We start from the raw sequence: 24,137 nt of genomic DNA on the forward strand, positions 1-24,137 counted from the left end.
GAGAGAAGAAGAGGTGAAGAACGAAGGGGGAATTTAATGAAAGGGGGCAAGGTATACCTCTCTTGACCCCCTAGGAATGATGTTGGGGTTATTAAAGGGTCTCGTGGGGAAAATAAAAAAATATATATTTTTCACGGTAGAAGCGCTTCCCGAGCCGCGAACTGGGCCGCAAACTGGTAGCGAAACGGGAATTCGCCATTTTGTGTTTCGTTTTAATTAAATTACTAGGTATAAGGGGGTGCGGGAGACGTATCCTGACCCCTTATGTTTTCTGAGGGTGGCTGAGGAGGCTCATATATGTTGATACATGTCTTCCAGCGGCGGCTGTGCGTGAGCTTTTTTTTTTTTTTTTGCTGCGTGACGTCTGTTAACGTTCGATTCGATGGAAATCAGGAAGTGTTGACCACCATTTTGTCACTGCGAGTAAATATTTTGTTATAAATGAATCCTTATTGATAAACATTGTCTGCGCCATCTTGCCTTTTTGTCCAATGCCACAATTTTGTCGTGCACGGCAGCCATTTTAGATGCCTTGACCAGACCCACTCTCTGCACGCCGTCGATTCTCAGCACGGCTCCCCACCCTCGCAAGCATCTCCCCCACGCACTGGTCACCCCCGCTCTCTCTCTCATGCATGGGCCATATACTTCCCCCATCTGCGCTGCTCTTCCCTGAGAATCACACCCTGTGCCCGCCCGACACCTCCCTTTCACTCTATTCACTACCGCACCCTCTGACACTCCTCTTCCTCTGTGTCCGATTGTCCAGGCCGGACCCAGGCTATCACCTAGCCCTGCGGATGTAGTTTATGGCCCCTGCTGTAGAGAATCCAGACATACCAATCCTCCCGATTCAGGCGTGCGACTACTGATTTCAGTGCTACTCTTCCGCCTCCCGATTCCTGCAAGGAAAAACCCGGGGGCATATTACCAACAACTAGCGATAATTTTTGTCTCTAACTTGTTTAGAGACAAAAATTATCGCCGCACATCGGCGAATTTTATCGCAGATAAACCTTGCTATTAGCAAGGTTTATCGCAAATGCGATAAAAAACGGCCGCAATGCATGAATATCGCTGAAAAGTCAGCGATATTCATGCATTATCAAGCAAATGCTCTTAGCCATGTTATCCACCTTCCATTGGATAACATGGCTAAAAACTGCTCTGTGCGTGAGCTTTTTTTTTTTTTTTTTGCTGCGTGACGTCTGTTAACGTTCGATTCGATGGAAATCAGGAAGTGTTGACCACCATTTTGTCACTGCGAGTAAATATTTTGTTATAAATGAATCCTTATTGATAAACATTGTCTGCGCCATCTTCCCTTTTTGTCCAATGCCACAATTTTGTCGTGCACGGCAGCCATTTTAGATGCCTTGACCAGACCCACTCTCTGCACGCTGTCGATTCTCAGCACGGCTCCCCACCCTCGCAAGCATCTCCCCCACGCACTGGTCAACCCCGCTCTCTCTCTCATGCATCGGCCATATACTTCCCCCCATCTGCGCTGCTCTTCCCTGAGAATCACACTCTGTGCCCGCCCGACACCTCCCTTTCACCCTATTCACTACCGCACCCTCTGACACTCCTCTTCCTCTGTGTCCGATTGTCCAGGCCGGACCCAGGCTATCACCTAGCCCTGCGGCTGTAGTTTATGGCCCCAGCTGTAGAGAATCCAGACATGCCAACCCTCCCGATTCAGGCGTGAGACTACTGATTTCAGTGCTAGTCTTCCGCCTCCCGATTCCTGCAAGGAAAAATCCGGGGGCATATTACCAACAACTAGCGATAATTTTTGTCTCTAACTTGTTTAGAGACAAAAATTATCGCCGCACATTGGCGAATTTTATCGCAGATAAACCTTGCTATTAGCAAGGTTTATCGCAAATGCGATAAAAAACGGCCGCAATGCATGAATATCGCTGAAAAGTCAGCGATATTCATGCATTATCCAGCAAATGCTCTTAGCCATGTTATCCACCTTCCATTGGTTAACATGGCTAAAAACTGCTCAGGGCAGGTGTTAGCTTATGGAGATATTCGCGCTTAGCGCGAATATCTCCAAAAGTTGGTAATAGGAGATAGCGAGGGTTAGGGACTGTTTCCAGTCGCTAACATCTTGGCACGCCCACTTTGCATGTCATTAGTGATAAATATCACTGACATGCAAAGCGGGGCCCAAGATGGTCGCTATCTCCTTTTAGCTGTCACTAACTGGTGTTAGCGACAGCTTGGTAATAGGGAGATAATTTTATCTCCTTTTTTTTGGCTTTTAAAGCCAAAAAAGCGGAAATAAACCCCCTTGATAATATGCCCCACGATTCCTCGGGGGTTTCAGCTGACAGGGTTTGGTATTGTGTTACGTGCTAATTCTTCCAGGAAACGTCAGAGGGTCAATGCAGGGGTTCTAGAAGGGGTGATAAACCATTTAAGCCTCATGAACAAGCGCATGGTCTTTTAAAGATTTGTGAAGTACTCGGGGCGGCGGTCGGTGTGTGCCCTCTTTCAGGAGCGGGCGGGGGGGCACTGCCAGCAACTTGCCAGGCCAGGCAGTGTTCAACACGTGCATCACCCTTTCTCTGCCTGCTATTGCGCTCCATGCTTCGGAAAGGTAAGAAAAAGAACGTGCATTTGAGTTTGAAATGTCCGATCCTGTAGCAGTACACTTGCAAAGCTCACACATGACAATAACCCGATTCAAGGCCCCATTCACCCGATTTTTTAAAAATATATAGTACTCCAAGAAAGTTGGATTATAAAACTTTATTAACTTTTAAATATAACGAACGCAACAAAAACTGTAAATATATTTAAACATTTTTTGATAAAAAAAACAACAATGGTCAGAAGCTGTCTTTTGTGCGAATAGTCCCAAGGCAGCACAACGTGCTGAGTTGTGGAAGGCACCCAGGTGAAGAACCATCCCTTCTTTAAACCCCATGGTGACCAACTATAGTTTCAATGAGTGCTATGTCCCAGGTTTTACATAAAGTAGTGTTTACCTAGAGTGGTGCTGTGTAGGACACTCTGAATGGAAATTAACTAGAACTATAACGATAACAACAACAACAACAATAATATAACTTTTATGCCTAAATTACGCAAACATTTAGCTAATCTGCTAAAGGGGGGAGTCGCCATTTCTTTACAATAATCAATAATGAAAAATCAACATCAATAGGGTTGTCCGTATTCCCGATGCAGCACTATAGTGCAACATACACAGCACCTGGGGTGTCAAGAGTGAACAGGTCCTAGCTGCTTAACCAATGACTGACAAATGCTATATTAAACACTTACTATGTATAATACTTGCGTTCATAATAGTTTTACTTTACAAAACAGAACAAAAGATGTCCCCTGTAAGTAAACCCATATTAGCTGTTTCAGTTATTGAACATCCTAAGGTTTTATGACATGGGGAACAGTGGTGATATCCTGGGCGGGTGATGGAACTGGGATTGTTAATGGGAAAACATCTACAAAGAAAACTATTGGTGAATTATACTTCTCCGGAAACTATAACGATAACAACAACAACAACAATAATATAACTTTTATGCCCAAATTACGCAAAGATTTAGCTAATCTGCTAAAGGGGGGAGTAGCCATTTCTTTTGATAATTTATTTATCCATCCGTAGCCTCTCTAATCTCCATTACAATATGTTTCTTGCTGTCGCTAGCTGATGAAAAAACTAAAGTGATAACTTCCTCATCCTTATTTTGTCTTTCTTTGTTCCTTAAGATGTTATCTGTGTCAACCTCTTCCGAGAATGCTGATGCGTTAGGGATTTCCTTGTGTTTCTTAATAGCATTGGTGTCTGCACACTTCTTTGTCAATTCTGTGAACATGATAACTGCTTCATAAACAGACGATATCTTTGTTTAGTCATTAGTGTTAAGTGTGTCTGAAACTACAGTGCCCTTTTGTTTTTCTTTCTTCAGGCTCTATAGAGTTTTGTGTGTTGTTCTTTTGAGCGACAATTATTCCAGAGGTTTCAGGTTCACTTGTTTTGTCCTGCAGTGAGTTAACAGCTTTAGAGACTTAATGTTTATTTGCTATGTCCTGCTGTGCGTCAACTGCTTCAGAGACGTCAGCCTCATTTGTTATGTTTGACTAGATCCTGGACCTGCCCGGCCGCCCCCAAAATGGCGCCGGTGTAAATGGGACTCGTAACTGCTTGTTGTGTACTGATTGCCCAACCTTGATATCACGAGATACGTATGCAGTTTTGAAGCATATGGCGGAGGCTCGTCTGCTGTAGTGGGGTGCCCCTTTATCGTTTCAGTCGCCATTCCGCCCGTTTTTGCTACACTGTGCCTTTTCCGCCATTCAGCTGTTTACCGCCCGCTTTTACGGCTACAGCGTCTCGCTCACCATGTAGTTGAGTTGCTCCCACTCTTGCGGTGCAGCGATAGGCGGCTGCCACAGGACTCTTAAAATGGCGGCCGGCTCTTCGGATTTGGGCCTGGTCCAGTAAAATGGCCCTGGGACACCTTGGAACTCGGACGCTTGTCTGCCAGGGCTTGGGTTCCATTCTCGAAAGCGTCCCCTCAGCCTTGAAGATTGTACAAAAGTCTTGGGGGCCCTCGACTCCCGCAGGCTTCCGGTGGGGAGCGGCTGCCATGATTGCTTGCGGAATGGCCACGACGGAGCTACGAGATGGTGGTGCTCTCATGGTGACGCCAGCTTCAGTCTGAAACATCCAGAAACAAGGTGGGGCTTTCATCGTTTGGGAAAAAAAATGTTTTAATCCAATGAAAAGTGTTATTTTTAGGTCACATGACCTAGTCTTACATCATTAGGAAAACAAAAGTAAAATGAACCAATGAAAAGTTTTATTAACAAGTCACATGACCTGTTATGCTTACGTTACGCGCTGCGCGGCACGCTCTGGATCGTTTCCGGGAAGCTGCGCCTTGCGCACCGGAGCACTTCCTGGTGCGCTAACGCGGCGCGTCATATGACGCATTACGCGAGAACGCAGGTCCAGAATATAGTCAAAATGTCTCCACCAACCAGCGGTCGGAATACAACCGCTTTCAGCAGTCCAAAAAGTTCGGTTAAATTTTAAGAGCGGGAGCAACTCAACTACATGGTGAGCGAGACGCTGTAGTCGCAAGAGCGGGCGGTAAACAGCTGAATGGCGGAAGAGGCACAGAGTACCAAAAGCGGGCGGAATGGCAACTAAAACGGTAAAGGGGCGCCCCACTACAGCGTGTCTTCAGGTCAAACGGATTGTGGGACAAGGTCCAGAATGGAAGAGTCATCAAAAGGGAAAAAATTCCGCCGGACCCCGGGAGCCGGCCGCCTATGTCGGGGGCGATCTCAGGCCACACCAGGGCAACACGACTTGGGGAGGGGGCAGGAGCCAAGCGCCCCCTCTCAGTCCGCGCCATCTCACCGCCCCTCGGGGGCCTCCGTCAAGCGGTTTAGGGAGGCACCGTATCACATTGTTTTCCAATGCAGTCAGGTCCACAAACGGACCCCACTTACTTTGAATAGTGAAGCTGCAGCAGGTGCAAATAAGGTTTAAACAGTGTTACAAGCGCTGCTTAGAACTCTGAAGTATGGCACTCAACATCCAGGACTTATGCCATTTGTGTAAGGCAGTGACATCGAAGCAACTCAGGGACAAAAAGCATGAACGAACATTCACGTATGAAAATCTTATTTGGGGAAGGGGCAGGATCCAAACGCCCCCTCCCAGTTCGCGCTACTACACCGTATGTGGAAAATCTGAAGCCATCGTTCTACAAACTCTCAACGCTTGCTATCAGTGCATGAGTTTCATGCTCGATCGATTGAGCTAGCCGGATCGGGCAATAAAAAGTATAAAATAGTTATGTAAATAGTTATTTAATAAAATGTTTTACCCTGTTTCTTTGCTGGTGTGTTGTCTATATTTATAATATTTGCATAGGGTTTGTCGTTATTTTGGGCGGGGTGGGTGGCGGAGTCGAGCTGTCTTGCAGCCCTCATGGTGTGGAGCTCAGTTCATTTCACTATTTTCGTATTTCTCATGAAGGGTTGTTCCTAATGTTTGTATTTTACCGAGGTCAAAAAGAGATCGAATTAGTGGTCTACTGATTTTGCTCGATTACTTTTATTTTTTTACACGATTTTTCACTATCTGCAAAGACTAAACAGAGTATTGCGACTTTGTGCTTGTTTGTAAATAGAGAATGATCCAAAGAGAACCAATTCTAAAACAGTAAATGCTTGGATAACAATCAATCAAATGGAGAGACAAGCAGGTACGACGGATTACAACGGGGGTAAAGGTCTGCGTTAACTACCGTTCACTATCTGCAAAGAGAGAGTACTACTAAGAGAAAAGAAGGGAGGGGGGGGGGCAGCGTTCAAAGCACATCAGCGTGCATAAACACGAAAACGTTTTTACCTATCACGTACTTCACATTTGACAGCTTTTGATATTTGCTATTAAAAAACCATTGAAATTCACAGAAAAAACCATAGGTTATAGTCCATATATAGTTAGGAATTTGCATTTACAAAACCTTGAAAATTCAATGAAAAAACCATTGGTTATAGAACATATATAGTTAGGAATTTGCATTTACATAACCTTATTTTACTCGCATAAAACCATTGAAATTCCATATATAGTTAGATGCGCTAACTATATATCGCGCACCCGCAATCCACTGCTGATGATGTCACATATTACATCATTCATGACATGGTCAGTGACATCACTGATGACATCACTGATGACATCTCAAATGACATCACTGATGACATCACTGATGACATATCAAATGACATCACTGATGACATCACTGATGACATCTCAAATGACATCACTGGTGACATCACTCATGATATCATTCATGTGATAATACAATGAACCTCTTCAGACTCTAATATAACCTTAGATACAATCAGTGTAAACAGACACTCACAGACTGTCACTCATCCATGGAGTTACTCACACAACTAGTCAGTCATGCAAACAATCAATCACACCTCCATTTCCTGAACTATACAGTTATACAAACTTTACTTATTCAAATATATACTAACACATATTTTCTCTCTTATACAATCCCTGATACAAGTTCACAATGATCCATACAGCCACTCACACATTCACTGGCTCTTATGCACAGTTATTTATATATGTCAACTCTCACATGTACTGTCTTTTACATATGTACTTACTTTGACATGTAGCACTGAGATATCCATTCACTCACCAATACACTCATACACACAGTCAACCACCCATACAGTTGTTTCCACATGCAGTTTTGAACCCATACATCTAGTGAATCAGCTGTTCACACATCTATGCACAGAGTCACACACCTCCCAGCCACTCACACACATACTCAGTCTCCCATACAAATACTCGGGCAACCAATCAATAACCCATATAGTTACTCATATAGCTACAGATCAACACATGCAACAGTTTACAGAACAACAGATATAATGATGCACAAATTAATACAGTTTAATCACTAACCCATGCACTCAGTGAGACACATTTAATCACTCCCTCATACAATCAGTCATGCACCTACTAAATCCTTCATCCAGACATTTATACATCCACTCATTCTTCAATATGTGAGACATATTTTAACTTTACAGAAACATACAGTCAGTGGATGATGTCATCAGTGATGTCATCAGTGATGTCACTGACCATGTCATGAATGATGTAATATGTGACATCATCAGCAGTGGATTGCGGGTGCGCGATATATAGTTAGCGCATCTAACTATATATGGAATATATATATATACGCATATATATATATATATATATATATATATATATATATATATATATATATATATATATATACGCATATATATATATATATTCACTGAAAAAACCATAGGTTAGGAATTAGCATTTTAAAAAACCATTGAAATTGCTCCTATATAGTTAGTTGTACTAACTATATTTCGCGCACCCGCAATCCACTGCTGATGTCACATATTACATCATTCATGACATGGTCAGTGACATCACTGATGACATCTCAAATGACATCAATGATGACATCACTGATGACATCCTCCAGTGAATGTGGTTTGCTTCGATATTTAAATACGCATTATATATATAGCAATTTACATTGAAGTATGAGTGGATATATAAAAATAAATATTTGGATGGAGGACTTTAACGATTTATAGTGTCTCACTAAATATAGTGGATAGTGACTAAACTGTGTGAATATCTGTATCACTTTGTTAGTTGTTGTGTAAACTGGTTCTCCAGTTGGTTACTAGCTATGTGAAAGTCTATGTTAGTTATTGATTAGTTAACTGAGTATTTGTATGGGAGAGTGAATGTGTGTGTCGTTCGGTAGAGGGTGTGTGACTGCCCAAAGATGTGTGAATAGTTGATTCAGTAGATATATGAAGTTAAAACTACATGTTCTAACAGTTGTTTGGGTGAATGAATATCTTTATGGGTGTGGTGATGAGCAAATATATTTCTCAATAGTACATTATCCAACAAACTAGAAAAATAAAAGGCATTGTATGTGTCAGTTGTTGTATATAAATAAGTATACATAAGACTCAATGATTGTGTGAGTGACTGTACGGATAACTGTATACTTGTAATCATGATTTTATAATATACTAAATATGACTTCCTATCTAAATGAATAGATGAAGTGGTGTTTGTATAAGTGTGTAGCTAAGTAAGTATGTAAGTATGATCCATTGTTTGCATAAGTGAGTAGGATAACTTCATATGTGAATAGGTTGTGTGCTGGTGTGTAATGTCGGTATAGGTGTATAAGTATTTTTGATAGTGTTCTATTGTTCATTGACAGCATGTATGACTGAATCTACAGTGATTAGATGTGTGTATACATCTAGGAATCAATGAGTGGGTTTTTAAATACTTCTATTGCTGTGTCAATGGATTCAAATATGATACTCAGTATTTTACAAAGAGTGATGAAAGATTTTACTAGTGTATGAAAAGGTGTATGTGATTGTCACGTGGATGATGTCATCAGTGATGTCATCATTGATGTCATTTGAGATGTCATCAGTGATGTCACTGACCATGTCATGAATGATGTAATATGTGACATCATCAGCAGTGGATTGCGGGTGCGCGAAATATAGTTAGTACAACTAACTATATAGGAGCAATTTCAATGGTTTTTTAAAATGCTAATTCCTAACTATATAAGGCCTGAAACCTATGGTTTTTTCAGTGAATTTCAAAGGTTTTTTATATGCTAATTCCGAACTATATAAGGCCTGAAACCTATGGTTTTTTCAGTGAATTTGCAAGGTTTTTTAAATGCTAATTCCTGACTATATAAGTCCTGAAACTTATGTTTTTTTCTGTGAATTTGCAAGGTTTTTAAATGCTAATTCCTAACCATATCAGACGGGAAACCTATGGTTTTTTTCAATAAATTTCAAAGGTTTTCTAAATGCTAATTCTATTAGCGGATAACGTTTAAATATGTTAATATCCATGTGGGATCACCTGAGCAGCCGTAGGGGGTGAGGGTGTTTCTACCCTGCCCCCTTTTTTGCATTCTACACGTTTGTGTTTCTGCTTCTTTTGTGCCTCGGTCTACCGAGCACAAGATGGCTGCCCAAACTTCCTGGTTTGGAGTGTTCACAGCCAATCAATGCAGCCCATGCTCGGAAAGGTCTTTGCGCACTCCTGATTGGCTGGCAGTCATCTGTCAACATTCCAAACTGTCCAAACCAAGAAGTGTTGGCCACCATCTTGTTTCTCAGGAGAACTGAGGCACAAGAGAGCCCAAAACAAGAGTGGAAAACGCGACAATGGGGCAGTGTAGAGATCCCCTGCCCCCCTAGCCCTTCTCAGGGGGGTCCCAGAAGGAACCCCAGGGCAAAATAAAAAGATTTCTTTTTCTTCGAAACATTGCGGGCTTTTTTCTGGCCCTTGGGGTTCTTCTGGGACCCCCTGAGAAGGGCTAGATGTCCTATGGAAAATTGCATGGGGAACAACACGTTTTGGGACCCCCTTTTTCACTGTTTTCCCTGTGGTACGCTCAGGGTACGCGTACGGGTAAACGCACATGTTCGCGCACATGTACGCGCACATGTAAACGCGCCCTAAGCGTACTCAGCGAAATAAAAAAAAAAATAATAGCTTTTTTGCCCTTCGTGGTCCTCCTAGGCCCCCCTGAGAAAACCTAGGGGGTCTGGGGTCCCCTTTTAAAGTTTTCCCCTTTTGTTTTTCACCTCATGTGTCTCGGTTCTACCGAGACACAAGATGGCAGACTCTCCGGACCGTTTGGAATGTTCACAGACACCCAAGAGCCAATCAGCTTTCCGCTCGCGCACTTCCGTGGCGCGCTGGGTGCGCTTAACGGTACGCGTACCCAAAGCGCTCGGAGCGCGAATATAGATATATATGTGTTTTTGAAGTTAATTTTCATTAAAACCACTGGAGCGATTTTAACCAAATATGGAAAAGGCCCTACTGCGTACCGGTCCCTACCATTTTGCCAAGTTTGGTGTAATTTCGTTCAGCGGTTCGGGCTGTACCCGTGTCTAATCGTCCTATGGAAATTAACATGGGGAAAACACGTTTTGGGACCCCCCTTTTTTCTCGGCCCCCGCTTGACGAATCCCCCCGAAACTTTCAGGGAAGGAGCGGAGCGTAACGGGCCATCTTCTTTGAGAAAATCACGTACATTCATTAACAGGCGCCAAAGTTATTCCCAATAGAATGATGTGGATTTCCTATGGAAACTAGGTCCTAACTATATATACCTACTGGCTATCTCCAGTAGGTGATATACAAACATACATACATATATATATATATATATATATATATATATATATATATATATATTTTTTTTTTGTTGTTGTTGCAAATACCACTTTTTTTCAACACCTATGTGACATTTGTAACTTAAAATTAATCATAATTTTAACTATGAGGCTGTATGGCTATAAAGCTGGGATTATTAACTACAATAATATGACAAGGATTTAGGACATTTGAAAACTTTAGAAATCTTTATAAAATTCTGAACATTATTAAAATATTATGAATTGCCGTTTCTAATCAATGTCTTGCTTTGCACCATGATCAAAATACCTCCGGCACATCAACTAAAATATTTGCCCATTTTATTCTCGTTGGAAATTTGCCCTTTCTGCAGGGTGGCTCCGAATTTCTTTTCCTTTTTGCTGATCCTTGTTTTTCCTGGCTCTAAAACTCTGCGGATGTTACCCCTACTAACTAGTGGAAAATTGCTTGAGATCCTCTTTTCAACATGGTAAAATTGGCATACCCCTTACTGGAATATTTAACATGTATGTATCCCCAAGAGTGTGAAAACGTTTTGCAGCATCAGTAATTTAAGAGATGGTGAAGGAAATATGACTGGCTGCCACATTTCCCCGCACCCCATGCGGTAGCTTCTCCTCACCTGCATTGGAATGTTTCAAGAGTTTCTTCGCCTCCTCCACTATGCTGCCTGTGAGAAACCAGGAGAAATAGAGAAAGAATCATCAATTATCTGGGAGACAGCACAAATAGTCAAGATTTGTGATCTCATGGAGGGAGTGAAGTGAGAAAAGGAGAGAGAAAGCAAAATAAAGTAAGAAAATGCACCTTGCACTCAAATATTTCTAAAGCGTGTGATTACCCGAAGGTGTCCTGGTGTCACTTTGGACAATACAGATAGGTGGTTACCATATTGGTGCCATGGTTCAAACCTGCGTGCCAATAACATACAGCCACCTGTTCAGGCAGACAAGCCAACAGCCAGGAATTCAGAGGGTATGATGAGGGTCAATTTGAATGTTCTCTCACTCGCTCCACCAATAACTCAAGGTCCTTTACTCACCTGTATAATTGCATATCAGGCTTTTCTGCCAGGTTTGTAGGATCCTGTCTATGCTCCATACCCTAGCTGTCCACCTCTTCCACAAACTCCTTCGGTCATTCACTCAGCTGCACAATAAAAGATTCAGCGCCACATAAAATAGACTTTACTGCTATTTGCTTCTTCAGCCGTATCTAGGCACTCACTAAGACCCCAAACCTCCAGTTGGTCTAGCAAAGCCTGTTAGATGGCCGGAGTCACAGATCTTGAACCCATTGAACCCAGTAAATTATAGGTAACATATCATGGATATTTCAGTATAGGTTTGAAAGTCTGTTTTCCCACTGATGCTTTCATGGTGTCCAAGAGTCAGTGAACAGCAGAGCGCTGGTGTTTATTTTTTCCTACCCTTTTTGTGGTGTTTCAATTATTGTTTTCTTTTAGATACCACAATGTTCATTATTCGGAATTCTTGTCTTCCTTGTTGCAATCCTACATATGCAAAGTCCTCCTCATTCTGATGACAAGGTTTCTATGCCAGCTAACCTTATTTTTTCATATAGTGGAGTTATAGATGGAGCCAGCTAAAACCCACCTAGCTTTCTAAAACCCCAACACTAGCCCCAATCAGAGGCACTTTCTATTACTACCAAGCTTCTTTAAGACTCATTGGGCACTGTAAATTGGAGAGGCCAGTGGGCACTTAGGACTCTGGCAAAGAAGACTAGGACTTGGAATAATGAAGATTACCAGTAAGTAACTGGGTCTCTACTGCCCGTCTATTTTCCTCACCCCAGCCTTAAACAAACAAGGAGTTACCCAAGCGTTACCTAGGACCACTGGACTTATATAAATACATATTGAAAAAGAGGCATCACTCAAGATGAGAAACACCAAGTGCCAAAAATTCATAGTTTCATTGGGAAGAATGTCAAATCAAACCAATAACTCATGGAGCCACAACAGTTATTACAAGAACAAAAATCCACTGCTAGATCCTTTTCCCCCTAACTCATAACTTTTAATGTGTCATTAAGGTAAACAGGGAACCCGAAGTGGCTGAACTACTGATGTGTTTTAGTAAAGCGCCCTTCAAATCTATTCATGATGAAGATATCCCTCTTGTGCAACACCCTTGCACTGGTCCTTGCACATTAGACTCAACTCACTATTAAGTGGTTGTGGTACCCAGTCGTATGCAGCACCTTAAGGTGGTCATGGTGGACACTTACCCCGCCCTTGGAGACCAAAAGTACCATCTTCATGAAACCAGCAATCCTCTAGTTAAATCGATAGGCAACGTTTTGTGAAGATCTAGTGAACTAAGTTTTTCTACCAGCTTGAAAGAAGGTGAATCAAAAATAGCAGAGGTACTAGGTCTTAAGAATTGTGAAAAAACCTTGGGTGTTTAGGGAAGAAGAGATGGAGAAAGATCACATTATCTGGAAAGAAAATTAGGAATGGCTCATCACATAGCAAAACTCAAATCTTGTCTACTTGACAACCTGAGCAAATGGTCACTAAAAATATAACTTTTACTGAAATACATGTCAGGTCTACTGACTGAAGAGGTTCAAAAGGGAGTTTTTGAAGACAATACAAAACCAATGGAGGGACCAGAGCATGGCCTTCTGAACACCTGAGGAAGAAACCACCTAAGAGGCAGTGAGGTTGACCCATTGACATTTCATAGTTGAGACTCCTTACATATATACATTTAGAATTCTGACTGGTTCAACAGGAGCAGTCTGGAGTCCTTTACAAAAACACCAACATTGAAAATGTTTGTAGTGTCTGGATTAAACCTTCAGACTTTAGGGTGCTGAGATTGTTTATAGCATTCAGTCAGTTCAGAAGAACAACTTTGAGAATCTTAAGATCTCCTCTTAAGCTCCAAATCCCCGACCAGTGATGCCTTGGAGGTGTCTGTGAAAGAACAGCACAGTGCATTAGATGCAACAAATTGAAAAATACACGGATGCTTGATTGCTAATTAAATAAGAATTAGCAACCATGGACTAGGCCAACACAGGACCACCAACAAAACTCAAGTTCAGCCATCCTAAGAACTTGCACAGTTAGAGGAATTGGGATAAACACATAAAATAAGCCGTTGAGCCAGCTGGTAGCCAATGCATCGATTCCCCACACCCGCAAATATGGATCTAGGGAGAAGAATAGTGCCAGAAGTGCATTCTTTCTTCTGAACAAGTTCAGCCAAGGATAACTGAGCCTACGGGATTTCTCCTCAAAACAAGAATAAAGAAGACCAGAAAAATCCCACTGGTCATAATTTAAAACTATACCAAAGTTTTGTTCAAGGAGGAAAGAAAAAGAAGGAAAAAATGCAATAAACTTACATTATATTTCATATCCAAATTCTATATAACATATAAGATAATGTATTCACTTATTTTTACGAAAAACGTATTTATAAAGATACCTTTCAGAAAATACACCAGCTCATACTTCTAATACAACATTATCATCCCATTTATGTTCTATAAATTGAGTATCACAAAGCACCTTTGAAATTCAATGTTTCCAGCCATCATTTGTTTTGCCTGAGTCTCTGCTTCTTCAGGGCTGTAATCTCAAACAGGGATCCTGTCTACTTTCTTTGTTCTATGTTTCCGGAATGCTGTAAAGTATCTCACTAAACTTGGTGGTTTCAGAGTCCATCTCATGTGTACCATTAACAATGTAATTCATCCATCAAAAAATGGCAAACTAGGCTGTTGGTTAAATTTTTTCATGGCGATTCTAATAGCCCACACATTCACGAACATATTGTGACGAGCTAGAGGCTTTCAATAATTTCCAATGATTTTCACAAATCTGAGTCCCATCTGATGGTTTCTCCAGGAGCTGAGTTTTCAAAATCAGTCTCCATACACCCTCAAATGAACAACCTCAGAGATATTGAGGATGGAAAAGTCCTGCTCTAACAGCCTGTAAACTCATTCTCTCTCCCATTAGAAAAACTGCTGGTAGAGAGAGAATGTTAAGATCTACCCACAGACAAATATTCTGGGCCAGAGCATCTAGTCATTAAATCCATGAGCCCCCTTGTCTATTCACATATGCCCTCGCCAGCTGGTTGTCTGATCTGGTGTAGAGACAGAATATTGAGTACAAAATGTTCAGGTGCACAAATATCGAGTTAGAAATATCATGGGTCAGAAATACCGACATCAAGAATATTGAGGTCATGAATATCGAATTCAGTTTAATATCGTTTGCAAAAATATAGTTGTTAAAAATATAAATGTTTATTATTATGTATTTTAGTGTATATTTTATATGCATGTGATCTACATTTTTGTGTATAAGAAGTGTTTGTATTTTTATTATATGTGTTACATTTTTAGTAGTTATAAAAATGTTTTTTTACATTTTGCGCTTTTAGTTCCAGCGGGTAGTGGGTTTATAGGGGGATAGGGTGGGAAGTAATTGAATGACATTAAATGTAATACATTTTTTTAATATGAATTGTGTGCTTTTAGTTCTGTAGCAGGTTGTGGGTTTATATGGGAATAGGGTGGGAAGTAATTAATTTTTTTATAAATGTATTGATTCATTTTTATTTATTAATATTTGTTTTAGTGATATTTTATAGTGTTAAATTTATGAATTAATGTATTATTAATTAGTTATTGGATTATTGTTAGGTGTGTGTGGAGGTGTTTGTAGATATAAATGGTGGGCAGCAATTTAATTTTAATTGATGAATTAATAATTGGTTGGTAACTAAATGTAATAATTAATTGTAAATGAATTATGGCAATTGTCGAATTAATTTTAAGGGGCTGATCGCATCGTAACATGAATTACCCACCGCCATATTAAGGTGGCAGTGGGTATCGCGGCGGACGGAAAGTCTGTCCGCCGCTTAACCGCTGGTTGGTAATCATTACGATTGCCAGCCGGGCAGAACTGGGGCACATATATGGTGGCGGTGCCCAGCAGGCACCGCCATCCATATTATGATGTTGGTTTTTAAAAGCCTTTCCATGGCGGCAATGCCGCCATGGAAAGGCTGGCGTGGACTTGCCTATGGGGCCCGTTGCGGGCCCCCGGGGGAGGGGTGGGGGGTGCACTTGGGGTGTACCTATGGCACCCTCCACATGTCCAGGTACAAGGTGGTAGGCACCACACGGTGCCTGCCACGTTGTGCATGGACATGCACAACATGGCATTTCACCATTGCGGCAGTTGCTGCAGCCAGCAGCACCCACCGCAATGTTGCATCGCCAGATGCAACCGCCGCGGTGGCGGTCGCATCATAATTAGGTGGCAGGACCGCCGCATGGCCATCCAAATGAGCCCCTAGGTGTGTGTTGTGTTGTTTGTAGGTGTAAATGGTTGGAAGTAATTTATCTTTAATTTATGAATTATTAATTGGTTGTTAATTAATTTTATGTAATAACTTTTTTAATTAAATATGGTGATGGTGTAATTAATATTAGGTGTGTGTTTTGTTTGTAGATGTAAATGGTTGGAAGTCATTAATTTTTAATTTATGAATGAATAATTGGTTAATTAAGTTTAATTAATTGTTAGTTAATTATGGTAATTGTGTAATTAATTTTAGGTGTGTGTGTTGTGGTGTTTATAGGTGTAAATGTTGGGAAGAAATTTGTGTTTAAATAATATATAGTTGTTAATTAATGTTAATTATTAGATAAATATTTTGAGTATTGTTTTAAAAAAAACTTGACATTTATTTTTAAAAGGGGTAAAGGGTGGGTATTAAATACATTTTAATAATTTAATTATTAGTTGTTAATAGTATTTGATTTTTTTATGTGTTTTATTATTTGATAGTTTAATTTAGTTTGTGTTGTGCAAATTATAGTGTTAGAGTGTGTGTAGTAGATTATTGTTTATAACAATTCTTATTAGTAAAATGTTTTAAATGTTTATTAATTATATAAAATATATAAATTAATTTAATAAAGAAATGTGAAGTTTTTTGTGATTGGTGTGGTGTTATAGGTTAGGAAATCAAATAAATAAATGTATTTTGTCATTAATGTTTTTTGTAAATATTTTGTTTTTTAAAATAAATATTCAACACTTTCCCTCCTGTGCACACACTGGAGTGGGAATAGTCAAATTTACCCCTCCACTATATGGCACTTTCCCTACTGTTGCACTGACTGGAGTGGGAATAGTAATTTTTACCCCTCCGCTATCCAACACTTTATCTACTGTTGCATTCACTGAGGTTGAAAATTTAATTTTAAAGACTTTTAAATATTTTAATGTTTTAATTTATAATATTTTTTATTAGATTTTATGGTATTGGTGTGTATATATATATATATATATATATATATATATATATACATATATGTATATATATATATATATATATATATATATATATATATATATATACTACTGTTATAAAGAGAGAACTTGCACCTTTTGGCAAGGTAATCTCGGGAACCACAGCGCCAATCTACACACCCGATACATCTTTGAAAATGTCAGGGTGTGTAGATGGACATAGGCTATATAAATTAATTTACAAAACAAAGTAGTCCCCTGAAAGTAGCGCCGGCCGAGATCTAGCGCTGGCCGCGACGCGACGTGCGTCATGACGAAGGAGGAGCGGCGGCGTCATGGAGGAGGGGCGGTGGTGCAGTGGTGCAGTGAGTAGCGGCGGCGACGACATGAAGAGGCGGCGGTGCAGTGGTGGCGACATGAAGAGGAGGAGCGGCGTGTCAGGTAAGAAAAGTAAATAGTCGGGGGCGGGAGGGAGTCGGGCGGTACTCGGGAGGCTGGAGGCGGGGGGCGCGAGGCTGGAGGCGGGGGGGCAGGAGGCTGGAGGTGGGGGGGCAGGAGGGAGTTGGCGGGTGCACCGCTCGACAACATGCTGCCCCAGCCACCTTCTGGCCCCGGGCTAAAAATGCAGCCCCCAGCCCCCTTCTGCCTCAGGCAACGCTGGGGCGGGCTGCTAATATATATATATGTATGTATGTATTTTTTTCCACCAAAGTCGTCCGTGCACGGAGGGCGCACTTTGCACAGCTGGTGCGAACAATGGGGACAGACTTTCCTCGAAAGAAATTCTTCACCAATAAAGAAAATGCATCCGAGGTTGGTGCCTGCCCCGCTTTCCAGCTGTCATTCAAAGCGTCACCAGCCTCGGATGCATGTATACCACTTGGAATGCAAATTGAATGTAATCTACAAGCAAAAGACAGCGCACCCACTAGGAATAATGATTCGTGGACTACAGATTCCAGAAGGCCATAGTGATGGCCATGCCCATCCAGGCAGGAACTATTTAGTGATGGCACATAATCAAAAAGCGCTTCCTCACTTGTTCAAACCAACGCCACTGAAGAAGAGAAATTGACTCTTGAAACGCGTCTGGCGTTTTATTTCTTTACCTGCACCTTGGATTGAGAGCAGGCCGGCAAGCTGTCATTAAAACCAGTGAAAGCTATCAAAATCGTGTGGCCTTGACTCAAAGGGGTTCCTGTTTAGTTGGATGTTGTTACGACCGGCCCGGTCGGGAGAAGAGGCCCATCGCTGTGGCGGATCCAAGCTGTTACTATCAGGTTTCAGCAACGGAACGATGGAGCTGGCGCTCTACAGGGGGGTTCCAGTGACGCTTTGAATGACAGATGGAAAGGGGGGCAGGCACCAACCTCGGATGCATGTATACCACTTGGAATGCAAATTGAATGCAATTTACAAGCAAAAGACAGCGCACCCACTAGGAATAACGATTCGTGGACTACAGATTCCAGAAGGCCATAGTGATGGCCACGCCCATCCGGGCGGGAACTATTTATTGATGGCACGTAATCAAAAAGCGCTTCCTCACTTGTTCAAACCAACGCCACTGAAGAAGTGAAATTGACTCTCGAAACGCGTCTGGTGTTTTATTTCTTTACCTGCACCTTGGATTGAGAGCAGGCCGGCAAGCTGTCATTAAAACCAGTGAAAGCTATCAAAATTGTGTGGCCTTGACTCAAAGGGGTTCCTGTTTAGTTGGATGTTGTTACGGCCGGCCCGGTCGGGAGAAGAGGCCCATCGCTGTGGCAGATCCAAGCTGTTACTATCAGGTTTCAGCAACGGAACGATGGAGCTGGCGCTCTACAGGGGGGCTCCAGTGACGCTTTGAATGACAGCTGGAAGGCGGGGCAGGCACCAACCTCGGATGCATGTATACCACTTGGAATGCAAATTGAATGTAATTTACAAGCAAAAGACAGCGCACCCACTAGGAATAACGATTCGTGGACTACAGATTCCAGAAGGCCATAGTGATGGCCACGCCCATCCGGGCAGGAACTATTTATTGATGGCACGTAATCAAAAAGCGCTTCCTCACTTGTTCAAACCAACGCCACTGAAGAAGAGAAATTAACTCTCGAAACGCGTCTGGCGTTTTATTTCTTTACCTGCACCTTGGATTGAGAGCAGGCCGGCAAGCTGTCATTAAAACCAGTGAAAGCTATCAAAATCGTGTGGCCTTGACTCAAAGGGGTTCCTGTTTAGTTTGATGTTGTTACGGCCGGCCCGGTCGGGAGAAGAGGCCCATCGCTGTGGCGGATCCAAACTGTTACTATCAGGTTTCAGCAACAGAACGATGGAGCTGGCGCTCTACAGGGGGGCTCCAGTGACGCTTTGAATGACAGCTGGAAAGCGGGGCAGGCACCAACCTCTGATGCATGTATACCATTCGGAATGCAAATTGAATGTAATTTACAAGCAAAACACAGCGCACCCAATCGGAATAACGATTCGTGGACTACAGATTCCAGAAGGCCATAATGATGGCCACGCCCATTCGGGCAGGAACTATTTATTGATGGCACGTAATCAAAAAGCGCTTCCTCACTTGTTCAAACCAACGCCACTGAAGAAGAGAAATTGACTCTCGAAACGCGTCTGGCGTTTTATTTCTTTACCTGCACCTTGGATTGAGAGCAGGCCGGCAAGCTGTCACTAAAACCAATGAAAGCTATCAAAATCGTGTGGCCTTGACTCAAAGGGGTTCCTGTTTAGTTGGATATATAAATATATATATATTTTTTAAATATATATATATATATATATATATATATATATATATATATATATATATATATATATATATATATATATATATATATATATACAATTATATAATAAATTAAAAGAAATAGTTTATTATTTGTTTTAAAGTAAATATGTATATATTACATTTTATATAAGCATGTTTACATTTTTTAAATACATTTGCTATATTTATTAACATTTATATTTAATCTAATTTATTTTCTGAAGTTAATGTTATGTTTATATATATATATATATATATATATATTCACTGAAAAAACCATAGGTTATAGACCATATATAGTTAGGAAATAACATTTACAAAACCTTATTTTACTCACACAAAACCATTGAAATTCCATATATAGTTAGTTGCACTAACTATATATCGCGCACCCGCAATCCACTGCTGATGATGTCACATATTACATCATTCATGACATGGTCAGTGACATCACTGATGACATCACTGATGACATCTCAAATGACATCACTGATGACATCTCAAATGACATCACTGATGACATCACTGATGACATCTTATTTGACATTACTGATCACATCACTGATGATATCATTCATGTGATAATACGATGAACCTCTTCAGACTCTAATATAACCTTAGATACAATCAGTGTAAACAGACACTCACAGACTGTCACTCATCCATGGAGTTACTCACACACCTAGTCAGTCATGCAAAGAATCAATCACACCTCCATTTCCTCAACTATACAGGTATACAAACTTTACTTATTCAAACATATACTAACACATATTTACTCTCTCATACAATCCCTGATACACGTTCACAATGATTCATACAGCCACTCACACATTCACTGGCTCTTATGCACAGTTATTTATATATGTCAACTCTCACATGTACTGTGTTTTACATATGTACTTACTTTGACATGTAGCACTGAGATATCCATTCACTCACCAATACACTCATGCACACAGTCAACCGCCCATACAGCTGTTTCCACATGCACTTTTGAAACCATACATCTAGTGAATCAACTGCTCACACATCTATGCACAGAGTCATACACCTCCCAGCCACCCACACACACACTCAGTCTCCCATACAAATACTTGGGCAACCAATCAATAACCCATATAGTTACTCATATAGCTACTTATCAACACATGCAACAGTTTACAGAACAACAGACATAATGATGCACAAATTAAGAAAGTTTAGTCACTAACCCATGCACTCAGTGAGACACATTTAATCACTCACTCATACAGTCAGTCATGCACCTACTAAATCCTTCCTCCAGACACTTATACATCCACTCATTCTTCAATATGTAAGACATATTTTAACTTTACAGAAACATACAGTCACTGGATGTTGTCATCAGTGATGTCATTTGAGATGTCATCAGTGATGTCATCAGTGATGTCACTGACCATGTCATGAATGATGTAATATGTGACATCATCAGCAGTGGATTGCGGGTGCGCGATATATAGTTAGTGCAACTAACTATATATGGAATTTCAATGGGTTTGTGTGAGTAAAATAAGGTTTTGTAAATGTTAATTCCTAACTATATATGGTCTATAACCTATGGTTTTTTCAGTGAATTTTCAAGGTTTTGTAAATGCTAATTCCTAACTATATATGGTCTATAACCTATGTTTTTTTCAGTGAATTTTCAAGGTTTTGTAAATGCTAATTCCTAACTATATATGGTCTATAGCCTTTGGTTTTTTCAGTGAATATATATATATATATACATACATATATAAACATATATCATCTGTATATATATATAAATACAAACATAAATGCATGCATACATATACTTATATGCATACAGATGCATGTTATTTACATGAAAGTTGAAAAAACACTAATAAAAGCAAAGCTAAAAAGCCACCTCATTACAAACAGAATGGCTTTAACTTAAACGAGGGCGAGATCTATTGCATTTTCAATGCTTGTTTACTTTGGTTCCATCAAGAAGGCATTCAGATGTGTCACACATTTGCCATAAATTCTGAATGTTAGCACTCTAGTTGCACATTAGATCACTGTAGTAAAGCTATTGCTCACCAGGGACGTCTGCTGCTGGTATTCAAAGTGCATGTTTCAGTCTGCATGTCAGAATTTTTTTAATGAAATAGAAGAGGATTTGAGAAGTCACTCAAAATGATCCCTAATTTTTCTTTCTGAAGCACTAATCATACTTTCTATGGCAAAATTAACCCCCTCATGTTGTTCCTTTTTAAATTGAGTGTTTTCAGACTTACCACTTCATTCCAATCAAGATGGCTTCTGGTGTGCCATACTTTTGTCATAAGTAAGACTGTTAGCGCTCTAGTTGTTCTTTAGAACACTCTGGGACATTCTGTCATTGGGCTATACTTGGGGTACATCTGGGTGATATTTGGGCTACATTTAGGCTCTTTTGTCTCTGGTGGCCATCTTGGGAGACTGTATGTCAGAATTTTTTTATGAAATTGAAGAGGGTTTGAGAAGTCACTCAAAATGTGCCCTAATTTTTCTTTCTGCAGCACTAATCATAATTCATATGGCAAAATATACCCCCTCATTTTGTTCCTTTTTAAATTAAATGTTTTAAGAGTTACCACTTTATTCCAATCAAGATGGCTTCAGGTATGCCATACCTTTGTAATAAGTAGGACTGTTAGCGCTCTAGTTGTTCTTTAGAACACTCTGGGACATTCTGTCATTGGGCTATACTTGGGCTACATCTGGGTGATATTTGGGCTACATTTGGGCTCTTTTGTCTCTGGTGGCCATTTTGGGAGACTGCATGTCAGAATGTTTTCATGAAATAGAAGAGGATTTGAAAAGTCACTCAAAATGTGCCCTAATTTTCTTTCTGCAGCACTAATAATACCTTCTATTGCATAATATACCCCTCATTTTGTTCCTTTTTAAATTAAATGTTTTAAGAGTTACCACTTTATTCCCATCACGATGGCTCCAGGTGTGCTATACCTTTGTAATAAGTAGGACTGTTAGCGCTCTAGTTGTTCTTTAGAACACTCTGGGACATTCTGTCATTGGGCTATACTTGGGCTACATCTGAGTGATATTTGGGCTACATTTGGGCTCTTTTGTCTCTGGTGGCCATTTTGGGAGACTGCATGTCAGAATGTTTTAATGAAATAGAAAAGGATTTGAGAAGTCACTCAAAATGTGCCCTAATTTTTCATTCTGCAGCACTAATCATATTTTCTATGGCAAAATATATCCCCTCATGTTGTTTCTTTTTAAATTAAATGTTTTAAGAGTTACCACTTTATTCCAATCAAGATGGCTTCAGGTGTGCCATACCTTTGTAATAAGTAGGACTGTTAGCGCTCTAGTTGTTCTTTAGAACACTCTGGGACATTCTGTCATTGGGCTATACTTGGGCTACATCTGGGTGATATTTGGGCTACATTTGGGCTCTTTTGTCTCTGGTGGCCATTTTGGGAGACTGCATGTCAGAATGTTTTAATGAAATAGAAAAGGATTTGAGAAGTCACTCAAAATGTGCCCTAATTTTTCATTCTGCAGCACTAATCATACTTTCTATGGCAAAATATACCCCCTCATGTTGTTTCTTTTTAAATTAAATGTTTTAAGAGTTACCACTTTATTCCAATCAAGATGGCTTCAGGTGTGCCATACCTTTGTAATAAGTAGGACTGTTAGCGCTCTAGTTGTTCTTTAGAACACTCTAGGAGGCTGCAGTAGAACACAAAGGAATCAACTTACAGTCTCTGTCCTTGTTGGATGTACATGTTTTACTGAGAATGTCAGACTTCATTTTCACATGACTGAGAAAGATAATGTGAATTTACAGAAAATATGCTTTCAGTTTAGCTTAAAGATCCCCTTCCAAACCACTGTGGGAAAATCATGAGATATTAGTTTTCTTTCAAACAATATTCATGATATCACAGCAGTAGGTTTTTTCACATGATAAAATCACCTTAGAACCCACCACAATTCCTAAAACGAGTATGGTACCATCAACAAATGATTTATAATGTAACTAAAGTCCTAAAACCCTCTATTAACTACAATGCTTTTTAATGAGGTGCTATCATGTATATTGGTCCCAAGATGGCTGCCAACACTTCTTGGATGAAGTGCTGACAGCCAATCAGATCAGATGTGTGGTTAGGCTCCGCCCAGATATATATCTTTTTTTGAACCTAAATTACTCAAAATCCACTGGAGCACATATATTGAGACCTAGC

The 24,137-nt window shown here is 40.5% G+C and overlaps 1 protein-coding gene across 1 annotated transcript in view; it reads right to left on the reverse strand.

Moving 5' to 3' along the window:
• Nucleotides 1-24,137, reverse strand: part of LOC147748045 (uncharacterized) — a 381,293-nt gene that overhangs the window by 121,611 nt on the left and 235,545 nt on the right. The window contains exon 18 of the mRNA XM_086926975.1: nt 11,436-11,483. Within this exon, the coding sequence (XP_086783101.1) occupies nt 11,436-11,483 (48 nt within the window). The remainder of the gene's footprint in view (nt 1-11,435; nt 11,484-24,137) is intronic.

Source organism: Lissotriton vulgaris, chromosome 1_1 (assembly GCF_964263255.1).
Source record: "Lissotriton vulgaris chromosome 1_1, aLisVul1.2, whole genome shotgun sequence".
NCBI lineage: Eukaryota > Metazoa > Chordata > Amphibia > Caudata > Salamandridae > Lissotriton > Lissotriton vulgaris.